The 14,122-nt window shown below is 41.9% G+C and overlaps 2 protein-coding genes across 3 annotated transcripts; one reads left to right on the top strand and one right to left on the bottom strand.

The window, feature by feature from the left end:
* Positions 1 to 488: 488 nt before the first annotated feature.
* Positions 489 to 4,426, top strand: LOC115784666 (serine/threonine-protein kinase pim-1-like). Of its 2 annotated transcripts, XM_030735982.1 has the most exons (9): positions 489 to 576; positions 910 to 1,152; positions 1,589 to 1,990; positions 2,112 to 2,206; positions 2,860 to 2,907; positions 3,070 to 3,279; positions 3,385 to 3,565; positions 3,741 to 3,914; positions 4,003 to 4,426. In XM_030735982.1, the coding sequence occupies exons 2-9, from the start codon at positions 924 to 926 to the stop codon at positions 4,092 to 4,094; spliced, it is 1,431 nt and encodes a 476-aa protein (XP_030591842.1). In that variant the 5' UTR covers positions 489 to 576; positions 910 to 923; the 3' UTR covers positions 4,095 to 4,426. The 2 variants fall into 2 exon arrangements, with proteins under 2 accessions (XP_030591842.1, XP_030591841.1); XM_030735981.1 differs by having other exon boundaries at positions 2,860 to 3,279.
* Positions 4,427 to 6,021: 1,595 nt separating this feature from the next.
* Positions 6,022 to 10,152, bottom strand: LOC115785130 (beta-galactoside-binding lectin-like). The gene is made up of 4 exons (XM_030736609.1): positions 10,023 to 10,152; positions 7,582 to 7,661; positions 6,827 to 6,998; positions 6,022 to 6,620 (listed from the first exon to the last, which is right to left on the bottom strand). The coding sequence occupies exons 1-4, from the start codon at positions 10,029 to 10,031 to the stop codon at positions 6,474 to 6,476; spliced, it is 408 nt and encodes a 135-aa protein (XP_030592469.1). The 5' UTR covers positions 10,032 to 10,152; the 3' UTR covers positions 6,022 to 6,473.
* Positions 10,153 to 14,122: the final 3,970 nt, after the last annotated feature.

The following is a 14,122-nucleotide window of genomic DNA, read 5'->3' as shown; positions in this document are numbered from 1 at the left end:
TGGGTTTATGTATTTCAAGCGATAGAATAAAAGCATTCAATGCAACGGTCCGTCCAGCTGTGTTCAATGTCAAATAAAAACAACGCATTTCCTTCGTCAATGCGAACGAAATAATATTCCGTAAGGTTTAGAATCTCCTGTTTTGGTGCTTACACAGTTTATGTAAATAGTGTCCTTCTCGCTCGTATTCAGCACGTACATGCAGAGGGATGTACGCTATCGCCCCCTGTGGTCGCAGAATATGATGGGTCGCAGAATTTGGTGTAACACCTGTCTTGCTTGATACTGCAGAGATTCGCGTTGAAGTCTCGCGTTACTACAGCATAGTCTCGGTGCTTATTTTTGTACTGAGGTACATCACCATGGTAACTGGTACTGGCAGTCGGTCCGTCAGTCAGTCAGTCACTGACAGAATGTCATGACGTCACTAACTTGTAACGATGTAACAAAACATCAAAGGAAGCAACATTCTTTGTTTATATAAGTGCCACTGCTTCTACTGCTCAGACAGTGAGACAAGAGCTTGAATCGATATTCACTTGTTACTCTGAAGTTGTCAAGATTCAGGAGAAACGAGTAAGTAAAAAATCAATCCATGTAAAATATCCTAAACCACACAACCCACATTTCCAAAATTTTAATTAATTTTATTTTAATTTTGCCTTCATTTTAACATATAAACGATTTGCAAAGCATTTGAATCTTTTACATGATTGCAGATAGTATAAATCCAACATATCTAATCAAGTTACTGAGGCATTCTGTTTTTTGGTAAAAGGGTGCAACAAATTTCTTTTTGGAGAAAATTAATTTGACCAGTGTATACTCATTTAGAATTTGATGTCTTCTAAATGCATCCAGTCCTGATGTTGAGCCCCTTTCTCACCACTGTATTGTTGTCATTTACAGACCCAAAAACCAAGATGCTTAAAAGAAAGCAGATCAAAGTTGAAGGAAGGAGCGTTGCTGAGTTGCCCGATCCTTCCATGAACTCGGCTGAAGACTCATGCATGCGTTTTGTCAGAGGACAAAAACGGAAGTTCTCGGATGATGATGAGGGCTTATTTAGTAGACCAGCAAAGGAAATGAAACTTTTTCACCATGTGCTCAATGATGGGGAGCAAGCATCTTCCTCTGTGGAAACCAGTAAAGGTAGGCTCATTTACTGAGAAACCATTAGATTAAATGTACAGATGGACATCTAGGTTTCAGATATTTGTGTCTGTGTAGTTTGGACTATTGCAATGGCAGAAGATTGTTCCAACAGAAACTCACTGGCACAAAGCAGATTTCATTCACTCACACTATATATATATATATATATATTTATATATATATATATATATATATATATATATATATATATATATATATATATATATATATATATATATATATATATATATATATATAACATCAAAGAACTTACTGAGGCATTCTGTTTTTTGGTAAAAGGGTGCAACAAATTTATTCTTGGAGAAAATGTATTTGACCAATGTATACTCATTTAGAATTTGATGCCTTCTAAATGCCTCCAGTCCTGATGTTGAGCCCCTTTTTCTCACCACTGTATTGTTGTCATTTACAGATCCAAAACCCAAGATGCTTAAAAGAAAGCAGATCAAAGTTGAAGGAAGGAGCGTTGCTGAGCTGCCCGATCCTTCCATGAACTCATGCATGGTCAGAGGACAAAAACGGAAGGCCTCGGACGATGATGAGGCCTTATTTAGACCAGCAAAGGAAATGAAACATTTTCACCTTTTTCAAGTAAAAAGGAGGGTCATTGAGCTTCCCATTCCTTCTGTGAACTCAAAGGAAGATGTGTACATGTTTCCCACTGAAATTTCAGAGAGCTCCACTGATCCAAAAGAAAAGGTGTGCAAGAGGAAAGCCACAGGTGATGGAAAAGCATCACCAGCCAAGAAACTGAAGAGCCTGGACCAGGAGGAGAGGAAATGCAGCGCCAAAGAATTAGAGGCTGCAAAAATCTGTAAGTAAAAAGCAACTTTGCTTCTATGTTAAGGTGAAGAATATAATTAATATTTAGGGTACAGGATAGAATAATTTCTGTTATAGCTGTACTAAAATAAAATCTGTGTCTGTCTGTTCAGGTGAATTTAAAGCCAAGTACGTGGAGCTGCACAAGCTTGGAAAAGGAGGGTTTGGAACAGTGTTTGCCGGCTACAGGAAAGAAGACAATTTTCCAGTAAGTATTTTCAGGTATTCTCAGATATAAGAGCACATGACTGCATAGATTCTGTCCTTTCAGTGTTTTTATTTTTCATGCTAAAATGTCCACGTGTCTTGTTGCATGATTGTGAAATGGTCAGTCGAAGCTGACTCTAAAAGGGTGTCAGTCCCCACAGTCCCATGTTAAAATGTCTGACTTTACAGTGGATATAAATGTGTTTACAGCCTCGTACAAAACAAATAACTGTTTTGGTTTATCTAATTTCCACCTCTATCACAACTGTACAGGTAGTTAATTTTTATACAATTTAAAGTTTGTTAAATTTTCATATTCTTGAGGCTGTGGCTGCTTTCAGTGAGTGAAATGTAAATTACTATTAATGAGGCAGAAATCTGCAGCTTTAAACTATATATAAATGAAATACAGTCGTCACACGGACTGAAAGAAGTGTGTCCAAACTTTCCACTGCTACGGTATTTGTACAAATTAACGTGCAGTTCATTGGGAACTATAACTAATTAGCTTTGATTTGACCACTACATGTTGCTACTAAGACAGGTAGTAACACAGATAACAGATAATGTCTGAAGCTGAGAGCTGTGCTGTTTTCCTCCTTTAAGTTATACTAAGGAAATGCTAACCAATGCCCTGTTTGTTGTGTCTTTTAGGTCGCTATCAAACACATTTCAAAGAGGTGTATCCCCTGCAAAGTAAAGGTAAGTATGCAATGCTTAAATCTCAATCAATCAATCAATCAAATATACTTTATTGTCCCCACAGGAAAATTTGACTTGGACATCGTACAAAAAAAATCTATTATACATCTTTGCGCTGTGGAACGTCTGTTCCTCATCATCCACTTTGTTGCCATTTTTCAGGCTGAGAACGGGAAGCGAATCTCTGTGGAAGTGGCTGCTATGCTCAAACTTGCAGCTGGAACACCAGGATCATCAGCAACCGTGTCCTTGCTGGACTGGTTCGATTTGCGCAAGGAGCTGATCCTGGTGATGGAGAGACCTGTCCCTGCTGTGGACTTAGATAAATACATAGAGGAATATGAAGATACTATAACAGAGGAGACAGCCAAGGTAAGTTTCCTGGAAGAGCCTTATACTGTACAGCATTGAATCAAAGCACAGAGTATAACAGAAATGTTAATGCACTGACTAATCGTAATTTATCATCTTTCCCAGGTCATTCTAAAACAACTGATTGAGGCGGCAAAAGAACTTGAGGATAAAAACATCTTTCACCGGGACATCAAGACTAACAACATTCTGATTGAGACCGGCTCAGATGTGCCTCGTGTTCGCCTCATTGACTTTGGAGTGAGCTGCTTTTTTAAAAAACGCTCACGATACACCGTTTTTGCTGGTAAGATATTTTGTTCCTGCTCTTCACAGATGCACCAATCTGGGCCTTTTTGTTTTTCACTCCTTAAAAATGCATATAATGCCAACATACTGTAAGCTTTCATTATTATATCAGAACAAGAGTTGAAATAAGGGTCAACCTAACAAAAGAAATTGTAATTGTGTATGTTTTTTAGGCACACCTTGTTACTGCCCTCCAGAGTGGACGATCCACGACTGCTATAGGCCTGGACCCACCACAGTGTGGCAGCTGGGAACGGTGTTGTATGAAATACTCCATGCAAAATCCTCCTTTCATACAGAGTTTGTCATTAAAGAGAAGTTAAAAATTAGCGAGAGGCTGTCTGAAAGTAAGAAAAGTTCACACTAAAACATTCACTTATCACTTGGATCACTGGAACTGTTGTCTTCATCTCTCTTCTTCTTCTTTCATTGCAGACTGCCAGGATTTCTTGAAAATGTGTTTCAACCTGGACCCCAAAAGACGCCCGAAACTGAAGGACCTCCTGCGTCATCGATGGTTCAGATGAACCGTCACACACACACACTCACACAAAATGCTTTTGACAGAAAAAGATTGATGATATTTAATTGGACTATTCTAAATTTCACCCACATTGCCCAGTAGCAGTGAAAAGTTGAAACTTTTGACTGGTACTTTACATCAATCTTTATTTTCTGTCCTGGAATTCCTGTAACCCCCCCAGCCGTCCAGGGAAAGGGGGATCTCTCTTTGAATTGCCTTTCCCGAGGTTTCTTCCTGTCAGTCAGGGGAGTTTTTCCTCGTCTTCAGAGAGAGCTTGGGCTGGTCAGGAGTTCCATCAAGTTATTCTACTGATTATTAATGTTATATGATTATTAATAACCAATCTTGTTATTAATAATCAAATAACGAATAATCAGAAATCAGAATACTTGTTATAAACTTAAATAAAAAAAATTAAAAAAAATTATTGATCTTGTTTGAGGATTCTTTTATTATTACATTTTTTTTTAAACTCATGGTGTATTTTGAGCTATTTACTGGCTACAAAGGGATTGACAAGTGTAGGAAAACTGAGAAAGTGTGAGAATTAACACGCTTGAGCTTTAGATGAGGAGAGTGAATTTTCCCAATACTCGAGTGCCTAGCATGAGGTGAAATGTGGGGGCCGCCTAAGGTCTTTCCCCGCCTCTTATACCTTTCAATAACCAATTGTGTTGTCCACTTTCCAAGTCAAAAACGTGTTTGCCGATGTGGGATTGTCCGGTGCCAGAGCCTTTCCAAAAGGCCACTGCTGATTAGTTCAAGTGAAAACTATGTGGCAGAACAGCCATTCACCCATCATGTGGACATTTTAGCATGGAAAATAAAAACACTGAAAGGTACCCCAAACCCTACAGGAAGTCAGCCATCTTCAATTGAATGTGTCAATTTTTGCCATTTTCAGGCCTGCTATTTGACTCATCTTCTCCTAGGGCATTTGACCCAGTGAGACCAAAATGGCTCCAGATCATCTACACAAGTAGCTCATCAAAACTTACTCAAGGTTTTACAGAATCTCGAACAGTGTTGCTGTAACAACCCTCTGAATATGGGATTTCAATCATATACCAAAGAACACCAAATTGTCACATCTCAAATATGTCCAATCAGTCCCAAACTTCACATGCTTCATGACAGTGTGAATGAGTCTGGACACACCCATCTACCAGCTTTGAATCACACTCATAACCTCACCTAGTGGCGACAGTACACTAATAATCACCATCCTGTGATCATTACAATTTCATTGATGGGTGCAGGTATTAGATACAGCATCATGACACTTTATTTAGTGGGTGCTCACCAACGCCACCCACTGGATGTGGGAGACGTTTGGCAGCTGAACAACGCAAGGAACGAGCAGTCTGCTCAAGCGTGCCACAGGTCGACGCGCGTTGGGTACGAGGGCCCGATCATCGCTGCTTGCGGCTTTATTTTATTTGAGGCAGTCCACACTGTCAGCTTTAGCAGCCTACAGCCACAAATAAATATAAGTAATTATTGATAGTATCAATGAGAAAAATTTTATGATACAGCAGTGAGCACTGTTTTTAAACTGTAACTGTAACTGCAGCTGTAACTGTTCTTGCCATTTTCACACTTACTAAAAACCTAAAAAATATACCCTCACTGCTCTCTGAAACAATCATTAAGGATTAATCACTAATTAGCCAGTTAGGCTAGCTATATATTCCAAATTGAGCTGTAGTTCAAAGTTTGATACAGACACTTGTTACAAGTCAAAAGTGACCCAGAATCTTCTGTGAGGGTATGAAATATGAATAGTATGTAAGGGTTAAATTACAAATCCTGGCAGTGACTGTGTTTCACCTATAAAGTAATTTCACAGTGGAAGGATGAGAGGCTTTGCAGAACACTCAGTGTCAGTGTAACAAGTATGAGGAGTCACCAGAGTCATATTTTTTCATAAAACAAAACACTTTAATTGAAGTTGTTGCAAGTAAGAATTAAAAAGTGGAATGTCTTGGAAAAACAAATAGTGAAGCATTTTAAGGCACCTTAAAGAAAAACCTGATCACACATTTATGATTTATGATTCTTGAAAGCAAAAAAACTGCAAAAAGCAAATCACTTGGACTACTTTAAAACTGCTCATAGTAGGATTCCACAAAAGCATGTTCACTAATCCGTGTGCTAAAGAGCTAAAGATTATGAGTATCCATCTTTTCTATCCATCTTTACACCCATAGCTGTTTGGATCTGTTCTCAACAAACTAAATTCCTGTAAGATATGACAATCTGTGATCAGAGTCAAGATTGGCATATATTCAGGAAGCTGAAGACCTACAGCTACTTATTACTTTCTGCTAAACTAACAACAAAACAGGATCTTTAATCCAGAAATTCCAGGGAGGACGGAGCTTTACTTGATCTCAATGCTTCTTATGCGAGCATCCCCATCAAAGCTCAGGAACGAGTATTTCTCGGCACCGATGCGATTGGGGAAACGGATTGTTGAGTCATTTGGTAAAGTCACCACAAACTCTGAAGGAGTGAATTCGATGACCATCTAAAAGGTATTATGAGTGAGAGACAGAGAGACAACGGAATTATATACTACAGTATATATAAATTGGTGCACAAGTAATATAGTTATCAAGGATGCAATGATACACATTTTCCAACAGAGGTCACTCTCAGAGAGAAAAAAGCATTAGACAAACTACACAGAACCCATGCAAGGCTAGAATATGTGCACACCCTCCTTGAACATACCTTGAACTCCTCTCCCTGGGAGAAAGGAAAGCAATCCTCACGTTGCTCCTGACACCAGTTTCCTCCCTCAAATGAGTTGCAGACAACTGTATTTGTGTCTCCATGGGCATTAAAACGAGGGTTGATGTGAAGTGCAATTGTGTCCTCGCTGGGGCCGATATTCACTTGGAAACTGCAGTGTACAGACACACAAAGAGTCATTACATCATTTTTTCAGGTGGGTAAGAATATATTTGGCTGAAATGGATTGGAATACAGCTACAAAAATTGTCGGTGTACATTCACAAATGATTTTGCAACAAAATTCATGATCTAATAGCCCCAAGACAGTAAGTGTAAATAAAATAGAAACAATAAGTAGTCAGCCAGTTATTATAGAGGCCGCCCCATTTCTGTGTTTGTGTGTATGCAGATAAAAGTTCTTTTGAAAAACTCATTTTCCTTTAACAGACAGTTCACAGCAAAAGAAAAAATTAAGGAGAGTTTAAAACAGAAATAAGCACAGGAAGTTTAAAACCTCATTTATCTTAAAGGAATAGCTCGATCAGGTTCTCATGGTGAATTTCCAACAGTAATAAGCATAGTAAGTAAAATATGAGAGGAAGAAGAACAAACCTGAAACACAGATTCACAGCTGTACTTTTGAAGCTTGAAAGTCCCAATTAGAGATTTGACTTGATTTATTTTTCCAACTTAACTATTAACTAGTATTCACTCATTTACAAAATCGTGACACAGTCTATCCTTTCACTTACTTTCCTGCATCAGGTTTGGCGACTCCAAGAACAGTCAGGGTTTGTCCGACTTTGAAGGACATGTTCTTTATTAGCATACCCTGTGCAGAAAAAGGGGAGTTTGATGATACAGAGCATTATTGTCTAGTAATGCCACTGACTTTTATTACATCCAATTATTATTGCAGCCTCAGGCAGAAAACAGCACTGGCAGTAGTTGCAGCAAACTCGCCAATCCTCACTTCATCCTTAGAAATTGCAGAACATGTGTTTTCAATTATAGACCCATTGACTGGCTGCTCAAATATTCCAAGTCTTTCTTGTCCTGAGGTTGCCAGGGACATTTTTTCTTCATGCCGATTTTGGCAGAGGCTGAAAATATTGAAAAACGATGAGGGATGACTGCTGTTTAATTGAGTCAAATTTTCCTCAGTGCAATACTAGATGCCAGCAACACAGTGGAAAAACCACCAAGCGCAGCAAAAACTCAGTAGCTACCGTACATGTGGCAGGGACATGCTGGGCTGTGTAACGATTAGGAAATGATACTTGAGCAACCAGTTATTTTATTGTGAAACACAGATCACCACTGTTTTACACTCTGGGCCATTTTGTCAAATAATGTAACTTTGGAAATGTCAACTACCACTAAGGCAAAAGAGTACATATGCACCAGTCCTATGAGGAGTGACTATTTTCCAGAGTATTGTGTTCTATACTTTGTGTAGAAGAGAGAGAGGTGTTCTAAAGAAGTAGGTTATCAGACATCTGATAAACCACTCACAGCTTAAAAAAAAGAAAAAAATATGTCCGTTAGATGAGCTTCTGCAGCTTGTCAATAATTTATCTTCTGACCAGAAAATGCTGAGAAATGAGGGAAGGGAATGATTTGATGCCTTTGTTTTAATAGTTTTCATTTCTTGCATTTATTAATTTGCACCTGCATTCTTAATGCGCCCATTTCAGGGGACGAGAGCAGAAACCTTAACTACTTGTGTGGGTTTGACACACTGCAGTTGTTAGGGAAATACAGTCAACAAGAGACCAACACATCTGCCAAAAATAACCATAAATACTTTAAATGTTTGCTTAGCTGATTTTCTTAGATTATGCTAACAATTTTAGATGCAGTTATGAAGAGACCAAACAAAAACACCAAACACCAGTTAGGCATCTGCAGTGTTACATCCCAGTTGAACTATTTATACTCTAAATTTCTGTTAATCCTAAATGATGTGTCACAACTGTAAGAGTTTCTATTGGTCCAAAGATAACATCAAACTAATTTATATTACTTTAGTAGACACATGAATGCTTACTGGTCCCCAAAACCCACTTTGAGAACCCCTGTAAAATAGGCTGAAATGATGCCACGACTTATTGCAAAACCTGAGACGACATATTTAAAGATAGAGCAGTGAACGTAAGGGGAGGCATGTAACATGGACATTCTTCCTTTGTTACAAAGTGTGTTTGGCAGTGCGGCTTGAACTGTGTTGGGCTGGGCTCATGTCCAAGCTGGCAGTGACCCTGCATCGCTCCCAGACATGCTACCTAATGAAGGAACGTGAAATAACCAAATGTGTCATTGAGAGGATGGTGAAATCTGGCTGCCAACTTATTAAAACAGGCTACTATATGTACAGTAACACACATTTAATTAGTAGTAATAATTTATTGTTTTAATTAATAATTTGAGTATAAATCATTGTCATTTCTCTGTGAAATCAATATAAAGTGGACCCTGACAGTGGCCAAGACATTCTTTAAGAAAATACTATACTACTACTACTAATGATTTGCACTGCAGGTTACCACTGTTTGACTTACAATTACAGGATTGTTGCCTCTGTTCTAGTTTCTCCATTATTACTTTATTTTATTTAATGTGATTTAAACCACTGCACTCCTTTCCAAACATGTTTCCCCCTTTAGCAAAAAAGAAGCCAAAATGATACAAGGTCTTTATTGTACTCTGCCAGTTCATCAGTCTAAAGAGGCTGGACTGCAATGCAGCCTTGGTTCAGCTCTAATACTTGGACACAGAGAAGGCATGACTGAAATGAATGGTCAAATGTTAGCATGTGTTTATATTACTTTAAAACAGACATCTATGCATAGGCATGGAAGTTGCCTAGTACTGTAGATGAGATGACAAAATAAAAGTTATGAGGTCATTAATGGACGCATGTATTCTGTAGTGAATATTTTGACCATAAAAGGTCATCAAATAAATTCAAAAGGTCAGAACTCCCAAAAGCTCAAGAAACACTAAAAGCAAAAATCTCCTTTAGTTGAAGCACAGTTCAGTTGGTTCTGTTACATTAGCCTGGTATAGACTAAGTTTGCACCAGCTGTCAGTCCCATATTTAAATTATGGCTTAAAACGGTCCATATCAGACATAAAACACATAGGGGTAAGAGTAATACAAGTCGAATATTGTTGTCAAAATTTTACTTACTTGCATCATCTTGGCAGATGTAGTAGATCAAGTACAGCGGAGAACAAAGGAGAGTGCTGCAGGGCCTTGGCTCTCTGCAACCCAGCAGATGACAGTATATAGAGTGTGGGAGGTGCCTTCAAAATGAGAGACGTTTCAACCAGCCAATAGAATTGTGTCGTTGCTAAACAGCCACCAGCTGAGTCATAGTGAAATTATAGACCATAAATAACTACTTTAGTAGCTAACAAATACTTGCAGATGTTGCTGAAGTAAGGCTAATTAGTGAAAGATCATTTGTTAACATCAGACTGTTACATTGTAACTTGGTGGAGTTGAGTCTGACTGTGAGAGGAGACTTGCACACTTGCAGATAAAAATAGAAACGTGTTTGTTGCCAGGGAGACAACTAAATATTTAGAACAGCCAGCAGTCTTAATGTCCACTTACTGTATATAGCCTGGAGCGTACTGTAAGATCAAATGGCAAAATCTGAAATATATCTGACTGGCAAGTGAGTAAATTCTAGTTAGAGGAGAAATAAGTGAAATGTTGAAACTGAGTCAGATCCTCAAAATGTTTTGAATGTCTGACTCACAGTTGGCAACACTCTCAGCTGCTGACATGCATAAGGCAGCTGCTATGACTAGAGGAGGGCATGGCCCAATCCACATACATCCACTACAATGTATCACAAACTAATGCACTTCAGAACAATGTCACAAGAAGCAGTTGTCAAGGAATACTATAGTTTATAGTTATCTACTGTTTTTTGTAATGTAATAACAGCATGTGGCACTGACATGTATGTATGCATTAAAATTGATTAGATTGTTCTTTACAATGCAAATGGATAATGATTCAAATCATACCGCAAAAGCCGCCCAAGAGTTTCTTGAGACAAAGAAAGGAGATATTCTTCAGCTGCATAGTCAGTCATCTGATCTCAACACTTTAGATCATGCTTTTCAGTTATTAAATACAAAACAGAATTCAGAAAGACCCACAAACAAGCACCACAGAAGCGGCTGCATTAAAGGCCCAGCAGAGCATCTCAGGGTGGGAGGGACAGCATATGGTGATGTTCATAAGTTCTAGACCTAAGTCACCGACTGCAAGATTTTTATCCAAGTATTAATATCTATCCCTATATTTAAAATTATGTTAATTTGTCCAATTAATTTCATATACACAACAAGCAAAAACCTAATAGAAAGCTACTCTGCACCACCATACACACACAGTTTAATTGACAGATTATGTCATTTTAAATAAGATTCCTAAAGCAACTAATCTCACCTTCTTCTTCCACGGTGTGCTCCTGTGACCATGTGTCAGAAAAGGCGGCCCCATCTTCAAATGACGCTCAATAAGGACTCCCACAACTTGCTGTGTCAGGGTTAGGTACTGAGGACTGAAGCAGACGCAGAGTGGCGGGTTTAGTGCAAGGTTTATTTTCAGTGACTCAAGAGCACAGAGCAGGTAGGCCAGGCACGGGGAGGGGGAAGACTGGGGACTCCGGTGACCAAGGTCGAGAGAGGAGCTTCGGGTGCGGTGCGGCGGACCCGCAGAGAGGCGGACACGGAGGAGAGGGATCTGGTTGTGAGCTTCCCAAGGAGATCTCCGCTCGTCGGGCGATATCTGAGTACACGGAAAACACAGGTAAGTTCTCAGGGTTAAGACAAGTAGATGTGAACATCAAGGAGCCGAAACTAACTGTTTCACAGTCAACGATCCAGCGACGAATGACAGTCTACTGCCAGCTTAAGTAATGCAGGAGGATGAGCTGATCGGCAACAGGTGTGGAGATTGCTGCTCTGAAAACCAGCCCACGAGGGAGGAGACCTCTCTACCACTCCAGAGGGACGCGCCCACCAAAACACACACACCAGAAAGAAAGAGGAAAAAACAGAATACACACCCACTAGCCCGGGACCGTGACAGTACCCCCCCCCTCAACGGGAGCCTCCCGGCGACCCAAACTTCTCCGGGTGCTGTCGATGGAAATCCCTGACCATGTCCTTATCCAAGATGTCTGCCTGGGTCACCCAGGACCGTTCCTCGGGTCCGTATCCCTCCCAGTCTACCAAATACTGGAAACCCCAGCCGCGGCGACGGGCATCCAGGATGCGGGTGATGGTATAGACACGTTGGCCGTCAATCAGGCGAGCAGGCGGCGGAGGAGTAGGAGGGGGACACAGGGGACTGGAACGAACAGGCTTGACTTGGGAAACATGAAAAACATTGTGAACACGCATGGTGCGAGGCAATTTCAGGCGAATGGAAACTGGGTTAATCACAGAATCTACTTCGAATGGACCAATGAAGGTGGGGGACAGTTTTCTGGACTCCGTTCGGAGAGGGACGTGTCGGGTGGAAAGCCATACCTTCTGGCCGGGTCGGTAGTCGGGCGCTGCAGTCCGGTGACGATCGGCCAGCCGCTTGTTTTGCTCCTTGGTCCTGAGTAGTGCCGCTCGGGCGGCTCTCCAAACCCGACGGCAGCGGCGGAGATGGTGCTGGACCGAAGGTACTGACAGATCCTCTTCAACGGCCGGTAACAGCGGCGGTTGGAACCCCAAGGAGACCTCGAAGGGGGACATGCGGTGCCACCAGAGGTCAAGGAGTTATGGGCGTACTCCACCCAGGCAAGTTGGGAGCTCCAGGTGGACTGATTGGTTGACACCACACAGCGAAGGGCCGCTTCCAGCTCCTGGTTAGCATGTTCAGCTTGGCCATTTGTCTGGGGATGAAAACCAGAAGATAGGCTCACCTGGGCGCCGAGCGCAGAGCAGAATTCCTTCCAGACGCGGGACGTGAACTGTTTGGAAATTGGAAAAGCGATCTATGATCGTCAGAATGGTAGTGTTGCCGTTAGAGGGGGGTAGACCGGTAACAAAGTCCAGGGCTATGTGTGACCAGGGTCGCTTAGGAGTGGGCAGGGGTCTCAGAGACCCAGAAGGAGGGGAGTTAGATACCTTGTTCTGCGCAGAGACGCTGCAAGCCGCCACATACTCTCGAGTGTCCTTGATAAGGTGCGGCCACCAAAATAGTCGCTGCAGGAAGGAGATGGTCCGATGGACCCCGGGATGACAATGGAACCTGGCTGTGTGTGCCCACTGTAACACACGAGCCCTGACCTGACTGGGAACGTAGAGGCGGTTGGGCGGTCCGTTTCCAGGGTCGGGTTCAGTTTGCTGGGCAGTCCGGATGAGAGACTCGATTTCCCAGGTGATTGAGCCCACTATACAGGAGGCGGGTAGTATGCTTTCAGGCGGGTCGGCATGGTCAGAGGTGAATTGACGAGACAGGGCGTCTGAGTTGACATTACGGGAACCAGGTCTGTAAGAGATCGTGAAATCAAAACGAGCAAAAAACAGAGCCCACCTGGCTTGTCGGGGATTCAGGCGCTTGGCAGACCGAAGGTAGGCCAGGTTCTTATGGTCGGTCCAGACGAGGAACGGATGGGCCGCCCCCTCCAGCCAATGCCGCCACTCCTCCAGGGCCAGCTTGATGGCCAACAACTCGCGGTCACCCACGTCATAATTTCGCTCAGCAGGCGAGAGACGGCGAGAGAAAAAGGCACAGGGCCGCAGTTTACCGTCCACCCGCTGGGAGAGCACGGCCCCCACTCCCGCATCTGAGGCGTCCACTTCCACGACGAAAGGGCTAGCGAGATCCGGCTGGATGAGGACCGGGGCGGAGGCGAAACGGGCCTTGAGAGCTCTGAATGCTGCGTCCGCCGGCGGGGCCCACTGAAACGGAAGCTTAGGAGAGGTGAGGGAAGTCAGAGGCAGTGCAAGTGTACTGAAATCCTTAATAAAACAGCGGTAGAAATTAGCAAACCCCAGAAACCTTTGCAACTGCTTTCTGTCTGCTGGTTCCGGCCAATCCAGGACCGCTTTGAGTCGACACGACGTGGAATTCACACTTCTTGCCTTTGACGAACAAGCGGTTTTCAAGAAGGCGCTGGAGAACTTGACGAACGTGCATCCGGTGCTCCTGCAGGGATTTTGAGAAAATCAGAATGTCATCCAGATATACAAAAACAAAGTGGTTAATGAAGTCGCGAAGAACATCGTTGACCAGAGCCTGGAACACAGCCGGGGCGTTAGTTAACCCAA

This window comes from Archocentrus centrarchus, chromosome 8 (genome assembly GCF_007364275.1).
Source record: "Archocentrus centrarchus isolate MPI-CPG fArcCen1 chromosome 8, fArcCen1, whole genome shotgun sequence".
In the NCBI taxonomy this organism is placed as follows: domain Eukaryota; kingdom Metazoa; phylum Chordata; class Actinopteri; order Cichliformes; family Cichlidae; genus Archocentrus; species Archocentrus centrarchus.
Note: the sequence above shows the minus strand (reverse complement) of the source record. Positions and strands in the feature narration are given on the sequence as shown.

Excerpts from the sequence above, each read along its gene's own strand:
- LOC115784666 (XM_030735981.1), top strand. The coding sequence starts at position 924 with ATGCTTAAAAGAAAGCAGATCAAAGTTGAAGGAAGGAGCGTTGCTGAG. Across the intron at positions 2,207-2,859 it reads GGAAAGAAGACAATTTTCCA|GTCGCTATCAAACACATTTC; the intron begins GTAAGTATTTTC and ends TGTGTCTTTTAG. Across the intron at positions 3,566-3,740 it reads ACGATACACCGTTTTTGCTG|GCACACCTTGTTACTGCCCT; the intron begins GTAAGATATTTT and ends TATGTTTTTTAG.
- LOC115785130 (XM_030736609.1), bottom strand. Across the intron at positions 6,999-7,581 it reads GCCAAACCTGATGCAGGAAA|TTTCCAAGTGAATATCGGCC; the intron begins GTAAGTGAAAGG and ends TGTACACTGCAG. Across the intron at positions 6,621-6,826 it reads CCCAGGGAGAGGAGTTCAAG|ATGGTCATCGAATTCACTCC; the intron begins GTATGTTCAAGG and ends AATACCTTTTAG.